We start from the raw sequence: 25,160 nt of genomic DNA on the forward strand, positions 1-25,160 counted from the left end.
GGATATTGTTTTTGACCATCTCTTCCCTTGGGCTTGCTTGACCACAAGATAGTGCACAACTCATGGCCCAAGAGCCTGGATCAGTGAGGCACACTAAAAGACTTATGGGCTCAAGTGACTGGAACAGATCCTATAGTCAGGATAGCACAAGATTCATTTGATTATTGTATGTAGGCTCTAAGACTGCAAAGGCCATAGTTTAAACTATCACCTGAGTTACACAGATCAAGAATGGTGACTGCCAAAAAATCTTGAGGACACCTTAGTCCAGGCATCCCCAAACTTCGGCCCTCCACATGTTTTGGACTACAATTCCCATCATCCCTGACCACTGGTCCTGTTAGTTAGGGATCATGGGAGTTGTAGGCCAAAACATCTGGAGGGCCACAGTTTGGAGATGCCTGCCTTAGTCCATGCTTTAAAATCCTGAGAGACAAGTCTAGTGCTGGGGTTTGATCCAGGTGTTCCCTCCAAGGACTATGACATAGGAGCATTTTCTATCTGATCCTTAATTACAGCAGTTAGTGCAGGCATCCCCAACCTTGGCCCTCCAGATGTTTTGGGACTGTAATTCCCATCATCCCTGATCACTGGTCTTGTAAGTTAAGGATGATGGGAGTTGTAGTCCCAAAACATCTGGAGGGCCGAGGTTGGGGATGCCCGAGTTAGGGTAATTTCTAACAAACCTACCTAAGTTTGGGGTGAAACAAGGCTTTATTTCACCTCGGTCAAACACACAGTTTGGCACACACACCCGCATGCACATTAGTGTACACACACACATCTGGCAACCTCAATGGTGCCCCTCTGGAGGCTTCACGCAGGGCAAAAAACCCAGCTAACTCCCCTTGTCTCTCCCCCCGCCCCCTGTAACTACAGCACTGCCTATGCACAGCTCTTGAGAAGCTGAGAATACCTATCTTACTTAGGGACGGACCAACTCAATCATACCAAAGATCTCTTTTTAAAGCCTGGTCTCATGTGCAAAGTCTTCACAATTCTGCCATGAGTAGAGAGGCAGCCACTCCACCCAGCAAGGCAGCATGTCAGCAGATGGCACATTCCCAGCACAAAGGCAGGTAATGCTTCACCTGACGAATTTGGGCCTGCCATGCAGTTGTTGAGGCGCTCAGCAACATCACCTGGCTTCCAAGACCAAGGGCTACTGTGGCATAAGCCCAGCAGGGATGAACTGTGGCTTCCTTCTCCAACCAGCAGCCCTAGCGGCACAGGGAGCCATCTTCCCCATTTGGAGAGGGGCGGCCATAGCTCAGGGGCAGAGTATCTGCTTTGCAGGCAGAAGATCCCAGGTTAGATCCCAAGCGGAGGGCTAGGAATGTCTCTGCCTGACGCTGCCACTCAGTTTGGGCAATATACTGGGATAGAATGACCTGATTTGGTGTCAGGAGGCTTCCTTCCTCCTTGCAAAGCTCCCGGTCCCAGAAAAGCAACCACACAATAACTATATCAAAAGAAGATGCTATTTATGTATGCCGTAATTAGCCCAAAAATGGAAATAAGATACCAACAAAAGAAGAATGGCAAGTTAAACTTATGAAATATGCAGAAATGGCAAAACTCGGGGGAAGACTTAGAGATAAAGACAATAGAGACTTTAAGAAAGATTGGGAATCATTTATGCTTTATTTACGGGAACATTGTAAAGAAATGGATTCACTAGCAGGGTTTGAGTAAACACTTACAATTAAGAAAACAAGAGCAAAGGTTAAGAAATAACAATATGGAAATTAATTAAATGTAAGGTGTAATTGAAAGAAAACTTGGTATAAATACAGCAAGAATATAAGAGCACTTAGACAAAAGATGGAAGATAAGACAAAATTTAAGCAGAAGTTCTGTAGCAAACAGTTAAAGAACCAGAAGGGGAATTTGAGGGAAGTCAGGGAAGAGGTCTGTTTTATTTTATTTTCGTTTATATGATAAATGTGTTGAAAAGCAAACTGTAAAATTCAATAAAATTTATTACAAAAAAGAGAACTATTTCAACCCCTAGATCCAAGATCTCACTGAGCTCATCCATGAATTATCTTTCCCGTTTAAGGCGGAAACTAGCCTAGGTAAACTCATCGTCCACAGTACCGTAACATACAAAGGAGCCATTTGAATTCTGGAGGCTCAGAATTCTAAAGCCCCCTCCCCCCTCTCCAACCCCAACTACCCTGTTTCTCATATTTTAAGACATACCCATAAAATAAGCCATAGCAGGATTTTTAAGCATTCAAGGAATATAAGCCATACCCCGAAAATAAGACATAGTGATAGGCGCAGCAGCAATGCCGGACGCGGCAGGAAGAGGAGGAAAAAAATAAGACATCCCTTGAAAATAAGCCATAGTGTGTTTTTTTGAGGAAAAAATAAATATAAGACATGTCTTATAATATGAGAAACACGGTACCTGTCCCGTAAGTAAGCGGCATTGCAAAGCCCGCCACCTCCCCGCCGCTTGGAGGAGCCCCTGCTGGTGTTGTCCTCCCCGTCCCCACAAAAAGGGTCATAAAACAAAGCTCCATAGCAAGAGCCTGCAATAAGTTTGGCGCGATGAAGGACAAGACAGAGCCACCCTCGACCCCACCCAAAAGACCAGCGTCGTAACCGAGGAGCAGCAATCGTCGTTAGACGCTGCGAGACGAATTCCCTCCAGCGACGAATCTCCCGCCCTTGGTGCGTTACCCACCTCAGGAAAAAGTGGGTCCCCTTCACAGCTCGGCGGGACCACCGCTTCCCCCAAGCCCGCTCTGCTTCGACAGAAATGCCTCAGGCAGAAGAAGCAGAAAATAAGGCGCGCCCTTGCTCGTGTGCAGGACTCGGTTTCGCTTTCGTTGCCTCGAGGCAGCCCCTCTTTCCTGTCAGGCCATCAAGACATACGGTAGCCTGCGGGAAGAAACTCGCATTTCCCTGTCCTTCGACGAACTTCCTCTTTGCATCGCTTCATTTGCAAAGCAAGAGGTGGGAAAGGCTCCGGAGTCCCTGGGAGCCGGACCATGCGAGTGCGTTTCTGTCTGGTAGCATTGCATTTCCGAAAGACCATTTAAAACTAAAGGTGATGGGGAGCAGCTGCTCACTCCGTGGTCTTTACAGGAACCAAATGGCCAAAGGTAAATAAATGCTTAGCGGTCTTCCTAAGGTGTGCACATTTCTGTGGCATTTGTGACCTTGCATGGTAGGCCATTTCTGTTTCCCCAGTGGCGGAAGGCAGGAGGCTTGTGAGAGAGAAACATGGAGAGCGCAGTAAACTCCACTGTGTCCTCACCACGCTCACTTTTCCAGCTGCTCCACTACAGTACCTGGATAGAGAATGTGTTCGTTTTAATTATCTTGGGAACTGCTAATGCTGAAATAAATGCTTGGTCTGCCTAGTTAAAACACATAAAATTTTGAACGCAGAAGAAACATCAGTAGCTGACAAGAGCATGCAGCAGGAGAAATTCTAAATTGGGGGATGAAGCCTCAGATCACCTCAGAATGAAACGGTGTTCAAGGACACAAAGTTTATGTAAAGACTCAATCCTGTTAATCTGTATAGGGAAGACTTGAGAAGAATGCCTCATGTATCAAAACAGGCACAGGTGGTAATTCTGATGACTATCACAGGCAGGTTAATAGATAAAAAATTATTAAGAAGGCAACCAAATACAGGCTGTAGCCAAACAGTAATGTATTGTTACGGGCCACCCCAATCCCTGCCGAGCCATGCATGGGATTCCATAGGTCATGGCCCTCAACAAGGATCTGTGCTCCTTTGGAGAATTGAAGATGTGGCGGAGACTGTCGTGCCTTTAGAAATGTGGTTTAACTACACGTATTTACACCGTTAAGTCTACATAGAGGGAGTACAGATCTTACAGCATGGTCATCTCAAGAGGGGTTTGTTCCCCATAGCAGTGAAGTCAAAGGCATCTCTCGCCACCTGCCTTCAGCCAGCCAGCCAAGATCACTCTGCCTTTTTCAGCTATCTGAAAGCTTGTGCCAAAGGCCCCCAAAATGTCCTGTGACATCACACTGTTACCCTGGCAGCCTTCCAAATCCCGTCTGTTAGTGTTCACACCTCAGGGCAGAGGGAAGGAGTTTCTTGCATTGCCAGTGGCCTTGTATTGTTTCCTAGCTTGGGCAGGTCATTCTGCATAGGCTAGCCCAGGAATTCATCTGCAGCTTGTATTCTCCCTTTGTATCCCAAATAATCAAAATCCTACCATTTATTTATTAATTTCTAGGGGGAGGGGTTTGGGGGGGTCCCCCACCAGCCTATAGCACCATTGCACATAAAGGCTGGATAATATAATTCAACAGATATCTATACTCCCACCCTTATGCAATATGAAAAAATTAATACAATGAAACAATAATGAATTGTTATCGTTTCACTTTATGCCTGGCTTAGTCACTTCCTCAATGTGCAGGGTTGTAAATCTTACCAGAAACTCCCTGCTTTAGTTTCGTTTTATCGAAAATCACGAGGATTCCTAATTCCATACATGGCAGTTGTTTTGAAAAATAGTTTCCATTTTCAGTTTGCAGGAATTAGGAATCCTTGTGACTTTCGATAAAACGAAACTAAAGCAGGGAGTTTCTGATAAGATTTACAACCCTGCACAGTGAGGAAGTGACTGAGCCAGGCATAAAGTGAAATGTAAAATAAACATGAAGATCCTCTTCTGACTGCTCTTGGAAAGGGTTTACTGTACGGTAATTAGAAGGTGTGGTTTTTTCCGAGGACTCCTAGCCACTGTTCTTTGTATTGCTGCTGCCACCAGAAAAAGCTAAAATGAAGACCACAGAACACTGAGCTGGCCCAAGTGAAATCTGTGTGCCCCTCTTACATTGCAGTTCTTAGCCCATAAAGATCAGAGTGATGCTTCTGCACCAGAGATTTCTGGATCACCTCAGACCAACATTACCACCAAGTAGACCAGTTCACATGGGTGTAATAATCACAACAATACCGAGCAGTGGAGATGCTGAAGGTGCAAGCTGTGTACTCAGTTAAGTTGTAGCTATTTTTGCCAATAGAATTCTGGTTAGGACCAACTGGTCGCATTTCAAGCCCTGATCCACGAGATCACACTTCTGAAAACCCATGAGCGAAACTGCCATCTCTCAGCTTGGAGTCTTTCCTGCAACACATTGGTGAGCTCTAGTGGACCATTCGGCAGTCAGAGTACTGTAGTGGGAAGAAGCAATCACTCTTAAGACTTGCACTCTTAAGACTACGCTCACTGGTTCCTCATTCCACTTGCAATGCTACCAATGGAAGCACCAATCATAGTGTGTTATGTCAGCTTACTAGCCAATAAACTCCATGGGGAGGGGATAGCTATGTGGCTGTGTACACACTTCCATTTGCTCTGCATCCAGTGTGCTGTCAACTGCTGGTTTGAGAAGCAACATACTGTATACACAACATTGTCCACAATCCATATCCATTCTGTATCCTGTATTTTTTTTTAAAAAAAAACCTGGGTCCTGATGCATCCCCCCCCCCAAAAAAATAGCTTTGATCCAAATGGAGAAAAAGAACGCTCTGGCTTCATTTTAAATTGGCAATGTGTACACAGCCCAAGGATAAATACAATGAAGTTGTAAGGGTACACAGGGAAGAAGTATAACCAAGAAGAGAATGCATGCACTTTTGTAGGTAAAAGGTCCCAGAGTCAATGCTTGGCACATCTACTTAAGGGAACAAAATAAAACATTTATTGCTTAACTAAGGGCCAGCACTAATTAAGAGAATCAGGTAATGGTGCAGGGTGGTTTTTTTCTGCTTCAAAGTTTTGAGACCACTGTCGGTTGGAATAGAAAAATGCTGGGCTAGAAAAACAATTAGCCTAGCCTGCTATGTCAACTTTCCATGCAATTTTTTTCATGTGCTTTGTTAAACCTCTTTCTGAGAGCCAGTGAAACTAAAACATGATGAAACGACATAGCTTCTCAGAAACATGTTCCTTACTCATCAGTGTGTTAAAAAAAGATTACCAGGGCCAGTGCTTTTCCCCCCCCCTTAAAAATGTTTAGGGGTACTCTCATTTTGACTCAAGAAAATCACAATTTTATAGTTCAAATCGGGAAAAATAAATACAGTAAATGGACAAAAGTACAAAGATTCACAAAATGTTTAGGGGTATGCGTACCCCTGTGTACCCCCAGAAAAAAGCACTGGCCAGGGCTTCATTATTCCTGCCAGGTTTAACCAAACATGCTCTCTCAAAAGGACTGCCACATCAAGATCTCTCCAACACAGCAGAGAATTGACAGGGCAGCTCCACATTAGATACAGTAGTAAGGTTTCCATGAATGAACCACATCTCTTAACATCAATCAATCATCAGATCCAGTTCCTAACACATGACCGGTATGTTTAATAGCTTTTGTTGAATTAAACACATTGATCTGTGGAGAAATAATCATATCCAGAAGGTCAGATGCATTAAGAGTAGAAGCCAAAATTCATCTCTAAATTATAACTGAAGATGCTTTCTCGTCAGGGGGTGAAGTGCCTGCACGGTGTCCCCACTACTCTCATAACATGCTTCAGCACTTGCAAACAGTGAGTTGCTTTGCTTCCTGTTCTGATAGCAGGGTTGTTTCCTGACACATGCCCCTTAGAGACACATAACTAAACTTTCTGTCAAACCACAACTTCCTCTGGCAACTTACACCTAGCTAAGAAACACACATTATTTATTCAAAATATGTAGTGCACATTTAAACTAATTAACTATTGTAATTTTTACACTAGGAGGTATTTCTCTTTGGCTAGGGCCAGTTTGTAAAATTAGTAAGGTTAGATGCCAAAGTTTCCTCCTATGGCTTTTAATTTGCCATTGCTGTGTGGGAGCTAAAGCAGGGCTGGCTTTCCTTTCCCATTTCCCCCTGCCCTGTCAATTTGCTTCCTCTCCCATAGGCACCTATCACTAAGTTCACATGGGTGAAATCCACAACAGCAGTGGAGATGCTGAAGGCAAACAGTGTACTCAATTAAGTTGTAGCTATTTTTGCCAATAGAATTCTGGTTAGGACCAACTGGTCAGATTTCAAGCCCTGACCCACGAGATCAAACTTCTGAAAACCCATGAGCTAAACTGCTTTCTCTCAGCTTGGAATCTCTCCTGCAACACATTGGTGAGCTCCAGTGGACCATTCAGAAGTCACAGTGGTGGGAAGAAGCAATCAATCTTGAGACTTGCACTGTTCTTTCCCCAGTGAAAAATTAGAGCTATGCTCTGGTTCCTCATTTTACTTGCAATGCTGCCAATGAAAGCACCAATCACAGTGTGTTATGTCAGCTTAGTGGCCAATAAAACCCATGGGGAGGGGATAGCCATGTGGGAGGGAATCTTTATGGATTACACACAACTGAAATACTCCTAGTTCATGATGTACACCACACAGACTGGTCTCATTCACCCTGGCATATTTCCATTTTTAAAAAAGTGCTTTATTTTCTTAATTCCCTTTCCTTATTAGTGTTCCCTTAAGTATGCTACTCAAATCCAATGTACATTAGAAATCATCAAAGGTAACCACCCTTCAATCTAGAAGCCCCAAGATCCCATGGTTACTTCAATTCTGCTGCCCCAGAGTTCTGAAACACTGGGTGACCTTGTGCTTTTTTACAGATTCAGATTTCATACACATGAAGGAGGTAAAGAGGTTACTATTCTTCACACTGAACAGTCCCGGAGTGTGAGCAACTTCTGAATTCAAGTTGTGCGATGTCTGAAAATGCATGAATAAGGGTACAGAACATCTGCCACCTAATGTTCACGCTCCAAAATGTTCATGGCCCGAAAGCTTCACTGTCAAGCCTGGGTCACTTCTATTGTTTGGTCACAGGCATCTATTACTTCTGTCTCCTCACTGGATGATCCCAGATGTTGGCAGTATGCTGTCACTGTCATCCAACAAGGCTTCACCGGCATGGCTCAGTTCCTCTTCAAGGCTCTTCTCTGCAGAAGAGACAAAAGCGGGGTAAGATGCATTTTGTTAAGACCGTGATTCATTTTATGTTTTCACAAGTCAAATCCCACCTGTGGTTAAAAAAGAGAGAGAGAGAGAGAGAAATGGGAGATGAGGCTCCATGAAGACCAACAAGGCATTCCTTCAAAAGGCTTAATGTTTAAGGGAAGTGCAGAAGCAAGGGAATGATGTTGGCCAGAGGTTACAGCCTTCCCTCATAGGATGAAAGCCCTGATAAAGGAAAAGTGAGACTAGCCATTTTCATCAGAGATCAAAGAGATGCAGGGAGCCCCATTCCACCTCCCACCAGAAGGAACTCTGCCCCAAATGCCCATTGTCTTGGTGCTGCATCTGGCCACAGGACTAAGAGGCACCGGGTAGCTCCAGGACACCAAACACCATTACAAGGACACTGGCACAAGAAAATGCCCGACACTGCTCACCTGCATCCTTCAGGTTGGGGAAATGACGCAATCCTTCCAGACCAGCAGCCAGGAAGACTTTGAGAACATGTTTCTGTGGACAGGAATGATAAGAAGAATTGGTCAGTCATATTCCAACTTGTCCCAAAGCATTCAGGGAAGCCCCTGAAGATCTCAAAGACTAGAAGGACCCTGGATGGATGGAGATGGTCCACTGCTCAAAGGTAGAGTTACATCCAAGCTTTTATATGTCCTGACCCTTGCATGTCTGGTTAGAAGGATCCTCCGGCTGATATTTAGGGAACACAGTGATCCAGGCACAATAGACAGTACTGTACTGGCAAACACACACACACACACACACACTCTTTTTTAAATGGGTGGGCTGTATTTAGAGGAAGATGTTGGGAGTTTCATGTTTTTAGAAACTTATTGTAGAATCAGGTAACTGGTTAATCTAATCTAGTGTTGTCTACTCTGAATGGAAGCAACTCCCCAAGGTCTCAAGCTATGCAGCTCCCAATATCCTTTAAAGAGAAAGAGAGAGAGAGAGAAATATGCCAGGGATTGAACCTGATACTTGCTACATGCAAAGCAACAAACTCTACCGCTAAACAAAGATGAGTGCTGGGTCTTAAGCCTGCTCAGTTTGTTTCCCAAAATCCAGCCACAGTGTGTGACTGCTCCTCTGAGGTTGCAGTTCTCACCCACCTACCTGCAAGCCAATAAACACCAGAGAGAGTCTCCTATGTTGCAATTCCTGGAGCAGCTCAGACAGGCCCAGGACTGCTGTGTAATCAATGCTGCTGACGTGGGTGCAGTCCAGAATGATGTGGCACAGTCGAGACTCTGAAGGTAATCAAGAAACATCGTGCTCAAGAAAGGGCGAACGCAGACAGGGCAGCTACTCACACCAAGAGAGTTCGGGCCAATGGTCAATTTCAAGCCATGACCCCACTAACTGCAAGCTTCCTTGACCCTTGGGCTGCACTAGTCCTCCCCACAGCTGGTGTGTTAGGAGAAAACAGGATATTCTGAGACTATCTGGCAGCAGGTGGGAACTAAGGCTTGGCCAGGAATATAGTACCATTAACAACTTCCCGCTTCCACCTTCGCTACTGTCAAAATGCAGTATGGCAGGTTAGTGGCCCCATGAACTCCCAGAATAGCTGGAATCTTACAAGAGCTGGTAGCCCCATGTTGCCTGCTTTATCAGTTTGGGTTGAGGAGATGCTAGTCAGAATTCTCCCACATCTGGAACACGCTGTATCTCCCTATGCACCATGAGCCTTTAATCAAATGCCAAATTACGAGAGGATGGAGTTTGTTTCCTTATTGGAATTCATGGGTGGGGTGAGGGGCTCAAGCATAGACCTCACTTCTTCTTCTCTCCCCCCCCCCCCGAGGCACCGTAGGGCCAGGAATATTAGTTCCTCTTGAACAGGTCATCAACACTTGTGTCCCTAAGGCACCATTCTATGCAAATATTATTGCCCCAAGCGGTTTGGTCCTTTTGTTCAGGTGGCCAGGAGCTTTTAAGTTCTTCATTTTACCTGTCTGAGTCCGTTTGCGCACTGTATCCCGCAGGAACTCAATGGCTGGGAAATACAGGCCACCGGCAGGCTGTATAAACAGCATCTCTCGCTCATGCTGCAGGACCTGCAAAAAAAGGTTGTCAAAAGTGCCGTGAGGAAAACAGGATGTGGCTTTGTTCCTGTTCAGCGATTTCCACCCTTCCCTTCTTGAAAGTCAAAGGAAACATGCCCCAGAGGCTCTCATAGCGAAGGGACGTGCAACACCAATTACCTATACAGTGGAACCTCAGTTTATGAACACCTCGGTTCATGAATTTTCGGTTTATGAACGCCGCGGACCCATCTGGAACGGATTAATTCACTTTCCATTACTTTCAATGGGAAAGTTCGCTTCAGTTTATGAATGCTTCAGTTTATGAACAGACTTCCGGAACCAATTACACCCATGCTTCGGGTTAAGTACGCTTCAGGTTGAGTACTCCGCGGACCTGTCTGGAACGGATTAATCCACTTTCCATTACTTTCAATGGGAAAGTTCGCTTCAGTTTATGAACGCTTCAGTTTATGAACAGACTTCCAGAACCAATTGTGTTCATAAACCGAGGTACCACTGTATTAGATATTTCAGCCATACGGAAAAAAATGATTAGGAGATAAGGGGTTGAATATAAATATACATTAAAAAATGCTGCGCTCTTCACTGTGCATTGCACAAGGAAACCATTCTCCAGTTTCAAGCTCCAAGAGGGTCACAAGCAAGTTGTAGCAATTGGAAACAAAAAATGATTTATTTATTTTCTAGTACAGTATCTCAAATATTAGAGCTGTACTGCAGTAAACCTGTTCTGTGTTTTATGAGTTTCCCTCCTAAGCTCTTGCATTCTAACTCAGTGGGATCATAAACAAACCTTTATCCGTGGCCTGGCGATGGGGTATAGCAGGAGAATACCTGAGACCAGCACTCCTGCTATGATTCCATACTGCACCTCCCAGAAGCAGAAGAAGAACGTTACACACAGGGGCACCAGGTCCAGCCCTGAGAGAGAAGGGGGAGGGGAATGACTAGGTAGGACTCAAGACTTTTCCAGTCCTGCAGCAAGATGGCTGCCGCAGAGCACAGTGAAGGAGAGAAACAAACAGCAAAATAAAATCAATAATAATAATAATAATAATAATAATAATAATAATAATAATTTATTATTTATATACCCCAGCCACTCTTTGCAGCTCCCAATAGAATACTAAAAACTTCCCTAAATAGGGTTGCCTTCAGATGTCTTCTACAAGTCAGATAGTTGTTTATTTCTTTGACATCTGATGGGAGGGCGTTCCACAGAGCAGGTGCCACTACCGAGAAGGCCCTCTGCCTGGTTCCCTGTAACCTCGCAGTGAGGGGACCACCAGAAGGCCCTCAAGAGCTGGACCTCAGTGTACAGGCTGAACGATGGGGGTGGAGACGCTCCGTTAGGTACACTGGGCCAAGGCCATTAAATAGTTGCTTCTTACCGACGAAGATGTCACCAAGAGTTTTTCCCTCATTAGTGTGGACTGAGGCAACTATGAGGCCATTTAATGCAATCATATAATGCAATGCTCTTTTCATACTTGTTACCCTCTCTACTCCACAACAACTCTAGATTCAGAGATATACCATTAACCAAATCAGAGCCCGTGCTGCAGCATAAACCAATAAGCTCAGGGTGAGCTGGGTGTGTTTGTAAGGGAGACCTTTCCCGTCACATTATTGCTGTATATAATTAACTAAACCAGAACCCATCCCATATCATAAAAATGCACTAGACAGATTTCTTTCCTACCGGGAACCACATTCCCCTCAGGGGTAGTCTGTCAAGGGCTGCATACTGGTGGAGCCAGAGCCAGTGATTGGCAGAGCCAGGGATGAATAATCTTCTGAATGAACTAATTCAAAATAAAGAACACCCTGCTTCCATTTTCACTACGGTATACCTCAGACTGCAAGGGTTTGATGGGGTTAGTTTCAGTATAGTATATAGAGAATTTCATTTCCTTTTTTAACCTGTGCTTCATCAAATAAGTGGTCTCTTTACATTCCATTTGTCATGTTTCTGGACAAAGACAAATGAACAATCAGCAGTTTTGTGCTGATGAAAAGCTGAACATGGTTCTGAAAGTAAAGTATAGTCATTTTATTTCTGCTTTTGGAAACACACTAAACTTTGGGAGATACTCCATTTGTCCAGCAGATGCCAGCATCCCTTACGTTGGTAACTTTCCATAGCCAAGAATATATTCTTTTTTTAAATGTGAAAGGGACATCACAGAGAGATTTTTCAAATTCAGGGGGTGCTACGATGGGAGATCATGGAGTGAGGAATATATGACTTCCCAGAAGTATCTATGAAACAGGACTCTCAGTTCCTGTTCACCGAGCCAGAAAAGTTACAAGAATGGGAAAAACATTCTGTTTTATATATTTACAAAAACCTAGTGACCACCTTGTTGCTCTGCTTCAGCGTTACTACTTGAAAGCAGCCTATCCAAGAACTCTGAACACCACATCCAAAAATGCTCTAAGCATTTGAAAAGTTATGAACATCAATTCAAAGCTCCTTAGATTTGCAGAGCTCTAAATCTGCTGCTAATCTTGGAAAAAATGGAGGGGGGGAGAGAGAAAAATAAGGTGTGGCTATTTGTGCAAATTATTAAAAAATTAGAAAGTCAGAAAATTATGAATGATACTTTTGTTAAAGTCGTATGACACATTTTAAAGAATTCTAACCGGCTCCATTATTGTTAGGGAAACATTACAGGATCCCCGACTTTTCAGCTATGGGAAGAAGAGGACACATCCATGCTCATACTTTTAACCTGCCACAACGTGTAGAAGATCCTGGCATCAAACATAGGAGCCACAGCACAGATGATGACAGCTGCCAGCGCAGCCTTGGGAATGTAGAAGAAGACAGAAGTAAGGAAGGCTAGAGACAATAGCACCAGGGCCCCTACGGAAGAAACAAGGAAAAGTGAGTAAACAAGGGGATGACAAGTGGCATTAAAATAGGACAGTGAGCCCCTCAGAGTTCTGTATCCCTGCTCAGATATGATTCCTTAATAACTCAGCAGGCACAAAGACATCCTTTTAGTTCCTACCTGTGATTAGACCTCCAGCAGGAGTACAAACACCTGTCTGTGCATTCACTGCTGTCCTGCAACATAAACAAGCTTTGTGGTTACAAGAACGGAAAACAGCCCCCTCACCTCCCTAGACCATTTAAGGGACAGTAGTCAGCCTAGAGACAACAAGAGCTAATGATTACTGTATTGGCCCGAATATAAACCACCACCACCCCCAAATTCCGACCATGGAAAGTTAAAGTGCGGCTTAAATTTGCAACCTTACAAAAATTGCTGCGGTCAAACCACAGCAGCCCGTGAGGTAGAGGGTGGTGGGGAAGAATCTGAGAAGTGGGGCCACAAATGAGCAGGTCAAGGCGGACGTTGTATGTGAGGGGAGAGAAGAGAAACCTCCCCTCATGAGCGGCCCAAGTTTGCTCTCCCCCTCCCTCCGTCATTCTCTCCAGTGGTGCCTGGACGCCTTGAGTGCATGAGAAAGCACCTCAGACAGACACACATGCTTATATTCGAGTATTGTCTTTTTTTTCTCTCCCCCCCCCCCGAATTTAAAAGGTGCAGCTTATTTGCGGGTACGGCTTATATTCGGGCCAATACAGTACCTCACACAACACCCCACACAAGCAAATACTTATTTATCAGTATGGATTATCAGCCCAGCTATTTTGCAATAAGGGCATCTTTCTAGAGACCACCGAGAGAGATGACCTGCATGTAAAACCTCGGACTCGGTCTCAAGCATTACCTGCAGCCTGCACTTATCATTATTTATGTGAAGATGTTAAATACTCCGCTTAGACTAACCCTAGTGGTCTCTTGAAATGGACTGCAACATATGTCAATTAAAAAAACAAAAAAACCCCCATACAGTAAAAACATAAAGGGAGCCCAAATTGCCTATCCGTTATGCAAGTGGGAAAAATGAGTCCATAGCAAATGATTTTACACATGCCCTTGCACTACTATTTTTGTGTGTGCAACTTGTACTACTATTTAAGCTGGGCCACTGGGCAGCTAAGTATCATCCACAATAGGAGCCACTCACCGGCCAAAGCTGCCTGTGACAGGAAAGGATGAGATGAAGGATCCTAGGAGGTTGGTGAAACCTGGAAGCCACAGAGGGAGAGAGGTTAATGAACAAAGGCAGAAAAGATGTGGAGACCTGCTTCTTTGGCTTAGGGATGCTTCAAACAATTTATGGAAATAAAGTCATTTTCCTGTATGGGAATTTCGGCTCTTCCTTCCCAGGCTCATCCCCAACTCCAAAGTGGAAGGGCTCAATCCCATCCAGCCAACAGCATCCAATCCGTTCATGCAAAAATCTTACCCATGGCCAACAGCTCCTGGTTGGGGTCGATTTGGTAGTTATTTTGAGAGGCTAGAATGAAAAGGGAAATGGAGAACACACGTTAGACCGAGAAACCTAGAAATTCTGGTGTTCTTAATGGGTAAAAGCTCCACAAGGCACTGCAAATGTGTGGGCTGGAAATACAGGGCTGGAAAGAGGCCTGGATCCACCTAGCAGAACCCAAATTGTGGTTTTCTGCTCCCTGCACCCTCTTTTCTACTGAGAGTTCTACTACCTGAACAAAGTTATTTTGCCTTTCTAGGTATAGGAATCTTAGTCAGAGAATACTTTTAGGTTAAGGAATTTCCCTAATTTTAATCCATGGATAGGAAACCTGTAGTCCTCTGAACACTGCTGGATTTGAACTCCCGTAAACTCCGGGCAGCATGGTCAATGGTCAGGGATAACAGGATTTGTTGTCCAGTAACACCAAGATAGCCACAGGGTCTCCATCCCTGCTTTAATCCATGGTTCGGAAAGAAAAAGAGAGTGTGAAGAACACCTAGGTGGGGATGGGATGCCATCTCACCGTGCGCACTGGATGGGACCCATGTAATCAGTTCTACTGGGGCAGTCAATCATAGGGCTCCTCTCTGTGGGATTATGTCAAATGGAAACCGGTAATTCCCACATCGCTGGGTGTTAAGGGGGCTTCATTGGCTAGGTAACAAGTAGGAGATAAAATATGCCTGAAAGATAAATGTTGCACCTAAATTTATCATCATTCCCTCCTCCCTACAAGCATACTGTTCTTAGAAGGCAACAGGTTTTCCAAAGCCCAAATCCCATTAGCTGCCATGTGAATTTCCCCCTTGACTCAATGCCTAGAGAAGCTGAAAGATTGGGGGGCCCATACCGAAAGCTTTGGCAATAGCAACCGTCTCCAGAAGTCCCATCAGAGGGACCACAGCCAGGCCAGCTCCCATTTTCTGTAACGGGCGAAAAAAGAGAGAGGATGGCTTAATTCTACTACAAAGGTCACTTGTGCCCAACAAATGAAGCTTGCAGCAAACATAGATGACATCTCAGTATTCTTACCATGGCATCTGATCAACAAACACTGGACAACACAGGAGTCTACCCGTAGTTCAGGCTAGTCACTCAAAAGGTACCAGTTTTAAACAGCTGCGTGCTTACCATCAATTATAGCTTCCAAGGAAGGCACCGCCTCAGCACAAGAGAATGGGAAATAGTTTAATTCACATAAACTTTACCTAATAATTTTTCTATTATTGTATATGAAATTTATAGGACAACCTTTAAAACTCCTTCGACATTGCCTCAACAACTCTGCGAGGCAATTTATGCAAAGCCACGCAATTATCTTGTGGTTTATTTGCTTATTTATAAAGCTATTTATATACCACCATGTCATAAAAATATATCAAACTTGATACAACAACACCATACAATAAAAGCATAACAATTTTAAAACAAAGATCAGCTGATTCAGTCTGGAGCATGTAACACACCATAGTATGGTAGGCCCAGGAAAGCATAAATTAGTTGCTTCCTTTCCATCATTTCCAGCGACCAGAATTAGAAGATCGAGCACCTTCAAAGATCGCAAGAACCGAGCAGAGGAGTACAGTGCCAGCTTCCACCAGCGCAGAGATGCACAAATGCAAAGGGCTGCAGGCTTCATGTGCTGCTCAATTTAGTACAGGGACAGAAAGGGTTACTTTCTCTGCACACATGAAAATACCCACAGGAAGAAAAGAAGAGCTGTAGAGCAATTCTATGTAGATTCCAAGCAACAGCTCAAAAGGATTTTTTCTGGGTTTATAGGAGAGAAAGGGTTGATTTGAATTTGCAGTGGATATTCAGATTAAATTCTTTTATTTTGTTGTTGTTGCTAGGAAGGGTTTTAAAAAACGATATTTATCTAAGTACCTCTTCTTACCACATTCAGAGGATTGTGTTAATAAGTTGCTGTCAATTATTATTTTTTTAGCTGTATTCATAACTAAATTGGCTGTGGTTTTAATTGTAATTATTGTTGTGAACTGCCTTGGTTTTTTTGGGGGGGGCAGTGTCAACTACATAACAGGGTGTTATATCAGCATCTAAAGCTATGGCATCATCTGAAATACCCACCTGCACCATCCCTCCAAAGGAGACGGTTCCATTGGGTGTGACCTCGGAGAACGGTGGCAGCTGGAAGGATGGGAGTCCCTGGGGCGTAACCCCTGTGAGGGTGAAGGGCTGGGAGCCTGTTACCTGGAAGGAGTAGGCCACGAGACCAGCAAACAGGACCACAAGAGCATTACGGACTGCAAGGAAGAGAGTGAGACTCTTATAGCAAAGCCGTCATCCACTACCCAACAGTGAGCATAAATGGTAGACATAGAGGATCGTTAAGGCCATAAGCAACAGCAGCAAATCTCCTATTAGGCCATGAATGCACTCCTGCCTAACTATTTTGTGTAGAGTGGGGGTTCCCCATGCTTGGATTACCACAAAATTTGAGCATCTGCGAGGTGGAAAGAGACTCCAAAGCGAACAGGCAGCTTCTGGTGACAGCTCCCATGTTTTTAAAAATTATGGAGAGAATTTGCAATATAAATTCAAAGGTAAATAAATTTTGTTTCCACAGTTCCACAGTCTGAAAATGCAATTAGGAGAAACCTCAACTTTCTCATGAGGTTTAGAAGGCCTTCCTGTATCCTCTATCTTCTCCCCACCAATTCTCCAAACATTCTTTCTTAGTAATGCTCTTTCTCTCTCCATTGCCTACCTTTCCTGCAGCCTCTTTGATCCTGGGCTGAGTTTTTCTACAGGACCACTTCTCAGCAGAGGTGGAGGAAGGGGGGGGTACAGTGGGTGCCGGCTGCCCTGGGAGTCACCACTGAGAGGAGTGACAAAATGCCGGGCAGCACTCACCACAGGGACTGCAGCGCACTCGAGCCACGTGTCTCTCCTGGGAGGCTTGGGTGCACGCAGGCCCTGCACTGCCCGAACGGTCCACCCGCTGCCTCCCCCCAGCTGTAGGGCAGCTGAGTGGGAGGAGGCAGGAAGACTCCAGAGGCCCCGCAGTGCGCCCCGTCCCTGGGCGTGCTGCCCCAGGCGTCTGGGCAGCTTCCTTCGCCGCTGCTTCTCAGTACTCAGCCATCCTTCATGTGAGATTTTTAAATCCAGCCAAACTGACAATACTCCCTTCCCTCACAGGACTGCAACCTATTTTTTATTTCCTAAGCAACTAAACCACTCTTAGCCACCCCACCACTTTACACAATTGATAAAGTCAAGAGACTTTACCGATGGAAAAATAAGACGATATTTCAGCATACGTAACAGCACTCCTGGCTGTGAAAGCAGAGAGCTAAAAAAATTAGCTAATAGGGTGGGATAGACAAACCTGTAGCTGTTGTCCAGACAACAAGCTGGCTGATCCTGACAGACAACGGTTCCATCCGGCTGGCCTTAGGGATGCTCTTTTTCATTTGTTGTAGCCCTGTAAGTGCTGTCAAGCAGAACAGCCCAAGAACAGCATCCGCAACCCTGCATATAAGTTATAACAATCGTAGCTGAATTGAAAGGGACCTCACTTAAACAAGGGGAGAAACCAAAAAAGTGGCATCTGTCACGCCTGCTCCCTGAAAATGGTCCTTTCCTACTGAGCCACTGGATCTGCGTATGAGGGACATAACAGCCACCTTAGCACTCACCGCATAAATGCATGAGCCTCTCCTTAGCCCAAATTAAAACTTCCCTGGCAGTCAGTTAGATTCTTAATTGGCTGTGGGAAAGATGCAAGATTTGAGGACTTGAAAAGTTACATCCAGATCCACTTTCATTCATTCCTCCAAGAGGTACACCCACATTTAGCATAATTGCTCATAGACTAAGGGCATAATGTGGCAGATTCAGCTTTGTGCAAGAACTGCAAGCCCAACTCTGCGCACCTTGGAGACATTCAATGCGATACATGCAACAAGTGCACCCAATTAAAACATACAGCTCAAGAGGGCAATATGCCAGGGATCCTCTCAGCTGCTATAATTTTAGGACTACTCACCTCAGCCTTCATTACAAAAAAATAAAAGAAAGCCTTTAGCTCTCAGGGATGAGGCAAAAGACTTTGCTCACCCCTGCGCCCCTCAGGTCTCTGGTAAGAGCACCCCACTTTTCAGCTCCATCATATGATCCCATGCCACACACCACCCCCAATGATGTGAAGTTGCATGACTACAAATCTCATAGAAATTCAAGAAAATAAGATGCTTGTGCAGCCCAAGGGCATCTACTATTCCCAGAGGTAGCCTACATACCGATTCTCTATTTATCGTTCTTGCTACTTTTGCAGACTAAAGGTCTTGTAGAGAGGAATAAACAAGGGGCAGGCATAGGCACAGCCATTTACCTTGTCTCTCCAATTCTGCAGAAGGTGTAGTACACCTGGAGGATAAACTGGCGTGGGATGTTCTGCAGGCCCAGGAGCGTCTATGTAAACACATTTTAAAGCCACAAGTCAGGATGATGGAAAAAAATTAGTGTGTGTTCTCTCTCTCACACACACACAATATAAAAACACAAAAATTCATACCACAGTAACAAACAATAACCCCACCACATTATATTTGGACCCACTTACCTCTTGTGTTTCCTTTTAGGAAAGCCATTAAATGTCTCCGTGGGAATGCCTCACAATAATTTCTGAGGTGTTCCATGTTACCTGCAACAAAGGGACTTAGCTGTCCTCGAACATTTATCCTAAAAATAAAGAGCTCTTTTCTTTTTTGCCAACACTGAACAATGTGTGATGGTACTGTGGGTAAGCGTGTAAGACAAGGTATGTGAACGATAAAAATCACATTTCTGTGCTCAGTTACACAAACTTCCAAGTTAAGTCTCTGCCATCCACAAAAATAAAAATCAAGAGATGCCCAGACAACCTCTGCTAAATGATTTGCCCATACTACAACAAAAGATGTCTTTCACCCGAGGAGGCTTGCTAGCTCTTGCCCTACCTTAACTGCTTTAAAAGCCGTCTGTGGAACAAGGAGCAGAGGCTTCTCTTTCAAAGGTACTTCTTGAAACGGGCTGTTGTTGCAAACACAAGGAGTTCAGCCAGTGATTGCTATCGTTATCTGCTGCTGCCTGCCCCTCACCCCTGTGAATAGCTGACTGTGGCCAACCACAAAGGAAGCATTGATGCCACAGCGTTTTAAAGATACTAGCTGGAACATGGTAGGCAGTTCAAGCATTCATAAATCCAAAAAAAAAATCCTCAAATCTATGGCAGAAGGTGGGGTAAATCTGTCCAGATAACTGTCCGTTTCAGTACTCTAAGCAGTCCATGGCCCCTTTGCTTCTAAAACCAACTGAGAGCATAAAAAATGCTGGTTAGGCCCTAGTTACCATCTCCATTTCAGGTATCTCTTGCCTGGCAGTGGCATGAATTTCTGCCATTTGCTGCAAGGCTGTGAAGGCAAATCGGGGTTCAGTGGCCAAAACAGAGGATCCCAGCTAGCTTAAGAGATCTGCCAGCTGTCATTTAGTGTTTACAGAATCCTTAGGAAACCCTGTAACCCAGAGGAGGTAGAAAGGGACTTAATCCCATGGATCGTTGCATATAAGGTAGGAAAAGAGAGGGCAGAGTGTATCATAGCTGTCAAGTTCTCCTTTTTTTAAAGGGAAATTCCCTTATGCTGAATAGGCTTCCTCACGAGAAAAGGGAAAACTTGACAGCTATGGAGTGTATAGCATGTGAAATAGTTACAATTCCAGGTTCTCACAATTGCCAGAGTCTTCACATGAAGTCAGAGCAATTTTCCTAAGTTTTATCAACAGCATGAGCATTTTTGAGCCACCCTTGATAAGCCCTACGGAGCTCTCCTTAAGCCCTTTACCATAGATCTAATTACTTGAACAGGCAAGCCCGGCCTCCATCCTAATCTTACAGAATGGGCAGGCAAGTTTTACAAGTGTCATTGCTAAACCTGGATAAAGGCCAAGTGAGGGAAGGAAACCCCTTACCTTGACTTGATTGAAGCCAATGGTGACTGCTGCAGCTGAAGTAAACCCTTTGATGACAGGATAGGAGATAAAGTCCAGAAGGAAACCTGCCAGGAATAAAGAATGTCTATTAAGCCTTACAAAGACCGGGCGCAACGGACTTACTTCACTGCACATTATACTCCATTCAGAACTACCAAGCTCTTCAGCCAAAAGCGATCCATTAATCAAGGATGCCCACACACACATAACGAGACAGAGGCAGCTGCAGTACCTGAAGTATTTTGGTGGCCTCAGTAAGTATTAAAATACTCCTCCTCCCAGGGTCATCATCTTCCCACTCCCCAGGGTCCTTCATTTGGCTTTGGCTTGGCCAACAAGGGCCTATGGGCTGCTGCTCTTTGAGCCACCTAGGCCCCACACCAGAATTGAACCTACTGGATTCCTTTCTCCATCGCTCTGACAGTCACTGGAAACTTTTGTCTTGTCATTTGGTTGTCTCTTGCCTTCCTAGAGCTCCGGGTCCTTCATTTACTGCTGATCCCAAGCACTAATAGCAGGGGCAGCTGGGCAAAGGTGGGAGGAGGCAGCCTGTTCTCATCTAGGGCCGCCTCAATGCGCAAGACATTGATATAGGCTACCCAAGTTTAACTAGTGCCCTTTCAGCTACAGAACTAAGCAAGGAAAAGGGAGATGAGCTGGATGTACGATACTTTTAAATTTTCTAAGTTACAGGTGAAACTCGGAAAATTAGAATATCGTCGAAAAGTGCATTTATTTCAGTAATGCAACTTATTATTATTTAATTACAAATGCTTTCTTTGGGAAATTCCACAGTAATAAAACAAATAGTTACAATAATACAAAAATAAACTGAATATCTGAAGGTATCTGAAGAAGTGTGCATGCACACGAAAGCTCATACCAAAATAAAAACTTAGTTGGTCTTTAAGGTGCTACTGAAGGAATTTTTTTATTTTACTTCGATCCAGACCAACACGGCTACCTACCTGTAACCAGAACTATGGAAGGCACCACATTGAGCCGCATGAAATGGAAGTCCATCAACCTCGTATCTGAAGAAGTGTGCATGCACACGAAAGCTCATACCAAAATAAAAACTTAGTTGGTCTTTAAGGTGCTACTGAAGGAATTTTTTTATTTTACAAAAATAAACATCGCTAATACATTTCATTAATTACATTCCATTTATAATTGACCCGCCTAACAACAAATAATAATTACAACAAATAAAGGCTTGACATATCTTGCCTTGCATGTCATGCATCCACATATCTCAGATATATTGGTTTTACCTTTTAAGTTGCATTACTGACATAAATGCACTTTTCGACGATATTCTAATTTTCCGAGTTTCACTTGTATTTTCTTCTGTGGCATTTTATTTTAAGTACTGCCAGTCCCCAAGTTTGAAAAAAAAAATGAAGGTTAAAAACAAAACTGTACAAATTGGGCACATTACTCTCTTGCAATAAACACATACATGTGCACACATTGAAAAACAAAAACCTAGGATAGCAACAGATAATCTATAGGAAACAAGGTGGGATTACAAATCACTATACAGTAATTCAATGAGCTGTGAGAGTTAAGACTGCAATCATATACCCTCTTATTTGGGAGTAAAGCCGCACCAAATTCAATGGGACTCACTTTTGAGTAGATATCTAAAATCATAGTATTGTAATTAATGGAGGGTCGCAGTCACAGGATTATGTTCAGCTCTAACTATCAGAATCTTGTGATAGACAACCAGTCATCTCTCCAGTTCTGCCTCCCTGTTTGGCTATTATTAGCCATAAGCGGGCTTGAGGGACCACTGATTTGACCAAATATAGCACCAGCCAGGTCTTACCAAGATGTAGCAGCCCCATAGCTAACTGGATGCAGCCTGAGAGGAAGGTGAGCAGGATGGCATAGGAAGGGTCATGGAATGCGTAGGACGAAACCAGTAACGACATGATAGCTGTCGGGCCCAGTGTCACATCTTTCGATGTCCCCAGGAGGCAGTAGACAAAGCAGCCCATGAAGGAGGAATAGAGGCCATACTATAAGGGAGGAAGGCAGGCAATTAGAGACTGATCGCAGTTGATGTAGGAACAAGAGCAGAAATAGAGCACAACAGAGACAAAAAGGCTGTGAATGGCTAAAAAAGTGTGATCCTAGTCATACATAAAGGTCTTACATGTGTGCTGTGCACATTTTAACTTGTAGTGTGTGTCAACACTTGTATCAAATGAAAAAATTAGAGAGAAAGAAACAAAAAGGTGTCTGTTTGATAACTCGGCAAAACACTTTTAAAGGAGGGCGTCTGAGAATTTATTATCTTGGAACAGCAGGAAGAAGCAGAATCAAACAATAGTAAAGGTATTTCAGAGAACTGGTAATTCCCGCTCATTGACCTTTGATTTACTCCAGGCATCCACTGTCTGCTAGAGACTCTCAGAGCTTATTAACTCTAAAGCTGCTCTCCTCTGGAATTGGATCCACCGTATATTTTTCAAGCAAAAAAGGAAAAGGAAATATTCAATAGATGCTACACTAAGGCAACAAAAAGCTCTGGGTCAATGGCCTCACCTGCACTGGGAGGCCAGCCAATGCAGCGTAGGCAAGAGCTTGTGGCACAACAGTCAATCCCACTGTCAGTCCAGCAACGAGATCGAGCTGCAGCCATTGCAGAGAATATTTGGGAAGCCACCTTAGCACTGGCAGCCTCTTCTGGATTATTCCGTAGCATTGTTCCCGACACTCATGGCTTCTCTCTGCCATGGCTGGAATCACAGTAGTTCAGGCCAATTCACTTGGGGCCCATCACACCAGTCATGATCAAAACCTCTTGCAGGCATGCCAAAGTCAAGAGAGCAGACAAAGGAGAAGGTCATTGCCGAGGCACATCAGAAAGACTCCCAAACAGGCAATAGGTGGCTTACGATAATACCTGGGGGAGAGAGGGAGAAAAAGGACACCCACCGTTCTAGTTATTCAATCAGTTCTTCATTTCAAATATTAATGGGGTATTGAAACTTAAGTGCCCCAAAAGACAAGTATTGCTATGGAATCTTCTCATTCATGTCTGCGAAAACAAACCCAGCAAGTGTTGGGTGTGTTTTAAGATGAAAACTACAAACAAGAATACAAAACGAAACCAATTATAGTACCCTAAGATAAGTGAAAGGGACACAGGTGGTGCTGTGGGTTAAACCACATAGTCTAGAGCTTGCCAATCAGAAGGTCGGCGGTTCGAATGCCTGTGACGGGGTGAGCTCCCATTGTTCAGTCCCTGCTCCTGCCAACCTAGCAGTTCGAAAGCATGTCAAAGTGCAAGTAGATAAATACTTGCGGGAAGGTAAACGGCATTTCCATGTGCTGCTTTGGTTTGCCAGAAGCGGCTTAGTCATGTTGGCCACATGACCTGGAAGCTGTACGCCGGCTCCCTCGGCCAGTAAAGCGAGATGAGTGCTGCAACCCCAGAGTCGTCTGCGACTGGACCTAATGGTCAGGGGTCCCTTTATCCTTAAGAAAACTGAAGTGCCAAATATTATTACAATACAGGAAAGTATGATAACGGGAAAGCAAAGGATGACCACTGGGCTTGACAAACAATGGGCAGCCTCTCCTTGGGAAGCAGGTACCATAATTCTTTGCTTCTGAAGAACAGATTTCTCTCCCCTCTATTCTTAAGGAAATCTCAATTTTGTCTCAAGAAGTGAAGGGGGCAAAGCCAACTCTAAACAGCTTATTGACCTAAGCAACTGCACCACCCACTTGGTGGTGGAAGCAGAGTGCAGCTCTCAGATTGCATGCTTCAGCTTGTGTGGTCTGCCTTGACCTACTAGTAAAGAGGAGGGACTGTGTGGTTGTTACTTCATGTAAACAGTGTCATCAGGCGACAGCTTGGTTCTAGTCAACAGGGGTTATTTCAGGGGAACATTTTAGTATGTCCGCTCAAGCTGTTTTTATGACTCGGGAGGTGATCCTAGGCACATTGGCTTGCAAGTAAACATTTCTGAGTGAACCAACGCACGCACACTAGGGCTGTAGATGTCGCATGCCGCTTTACGTATTATTTCAACCGGAAACTCATCCAGGAGTAAATGCCCTTTCCTCCTGGATTAAAGCAAGCTGCATAAGATACCTCTAACACTTAGTAACACACATATATAGTTGGCAACATTAAATAAAAGCATATAGTTCAAGCACAGCCTCGCAAGCCACGCCTTTCTGACCAAGAAGCCTCATTTCCCTAACCACAGATATGGGGGCTGTGGCTATTCAGCAACAAGGAAAACACGCTCTGTACATACGCAGAGTTTACACTCTCACGTTCTACAGCTAGCACGGAAAACGGGGCGTGGGGCTAAGCTAATCCTCAACTTAAGCCACAGCAATGCTCCAAAGCAGTTAATAGGTACGAGACCAGAAACAACTTGGGAATCTTCTGGGGGGCACCATCACCAGACTCGGCAGTGAGGGAGGGCTTGTTTAGTTTTCAAAACGAAAGCAAGAAAAAATAAAAAGGAAAGGAGACTTACAGTATTTGCTCCTGCTGCGTAAACAAGGGAGCTCCAGGCTCCCAGCTTCCTCCTGGTAGTCGAAGGGCCCATTCTGCTGTTTTTCCCCCAACTGCCAGGCTGGACTCACCCGCAGCAGCGCCGGCAGAAGGCACCGAGGAGCACGGAAAACCCAGATCCGGTCAGAGGCGTCTCATGTGATCCGGAGGTGGAGCTAGGCGGCGGCTGGCCCTTTTCCTAGCGGCGTTTAGTCTGGGAAGGGGAGAGGCGCGCGCTC

General features: G+C 44.5%; 2 protein-coding genes across 5 annotated transcripts in view; both read right to left on the minus strand.

Moving 5' to 3' along the window:
* Positions 1–2,830, minus strand: part of LOC118079699 (E3 ubiquitin-protein ligase RNF213) — a 104,299-nt gene extending 101,469 nt beyond the window's left edge. For 2 of the 3 annotated variants that reach the window (XM_088661466.1, XM_088661464.1), the window contains exon 1: positions 2,696–2,828. The gene's annotated coding sequence lies outside the window, so the exon portion shown is untranslated. Of the gene's footprint in view, positions 1–2,695 lie in introns of all 3 variants that reach the window. The other variant, XM_088661465.1, reaches the window with a different exon arrangement.
* Positions 2,831–6,350: 3,520 nt separating this feature from the next.
* On the minus strand, positions 6,351–25,148 carry SLC26A11 (solute carrier family 26 member 11). Of its 2 annotated transcripts, none has more exons than XM_060271931.2 (17): positions 25,014–25,148; positions 22,950–23,310; positions 22,228–22,420; positions 20,373–20,458; positions 18,757–18,836; positions 17,752–17,894; positions 16,491–16,666; positions 15,250–15,322; positions 14,373–14,423; positions 14,091–14,151; positions 13,064–13,119; positions 12,775–12,915; positions 10,840–10,967; positions 9,950–10,055; positions 9,112–9,245; positions 8,418–8,490; positions 6,351–7,964 (listed from the first exon to the last, which is right to left on the minus strand). In XM_060271931.2, exons 2-17 carry the CDS (start codon positions 23,139–23,141, stop codon positions 7,873–7,875), a joined length of 1,785 nt encoding a protein of 594 aa, XP_060127914.2. In that variant the 5' UTR covers positions 23,142–23,310; positions 25,014–25,148; the 3' UTR covers positions 6,351–7,872. The 2 variants fall into 2 exon arrangements, with proteins under 2 accessions (XP_060127914.2, XP_034960054.3); XM_035104163.3 differs by having other exon boundaries at positions 24,905–25,046.
* Between the last annotated feature and the right edge of the window lie 12 nt (positions 25,149–25,160).

The sequence above is a fragment of the Zootoca vivipara genome, chromosome 2 (genome assembly GCF_965207765.1).
Source record: "Zootoca vivipara chromosome 2, rZooViv2.hap1.1, whole genome shotgun sequence".
Taxonomy (NCBI): Eukaryota; Metazoa; Chordata; class Lepidosauria; order Squamata; family Lacertidae; genus Zootoca; species Zootoca vivipara.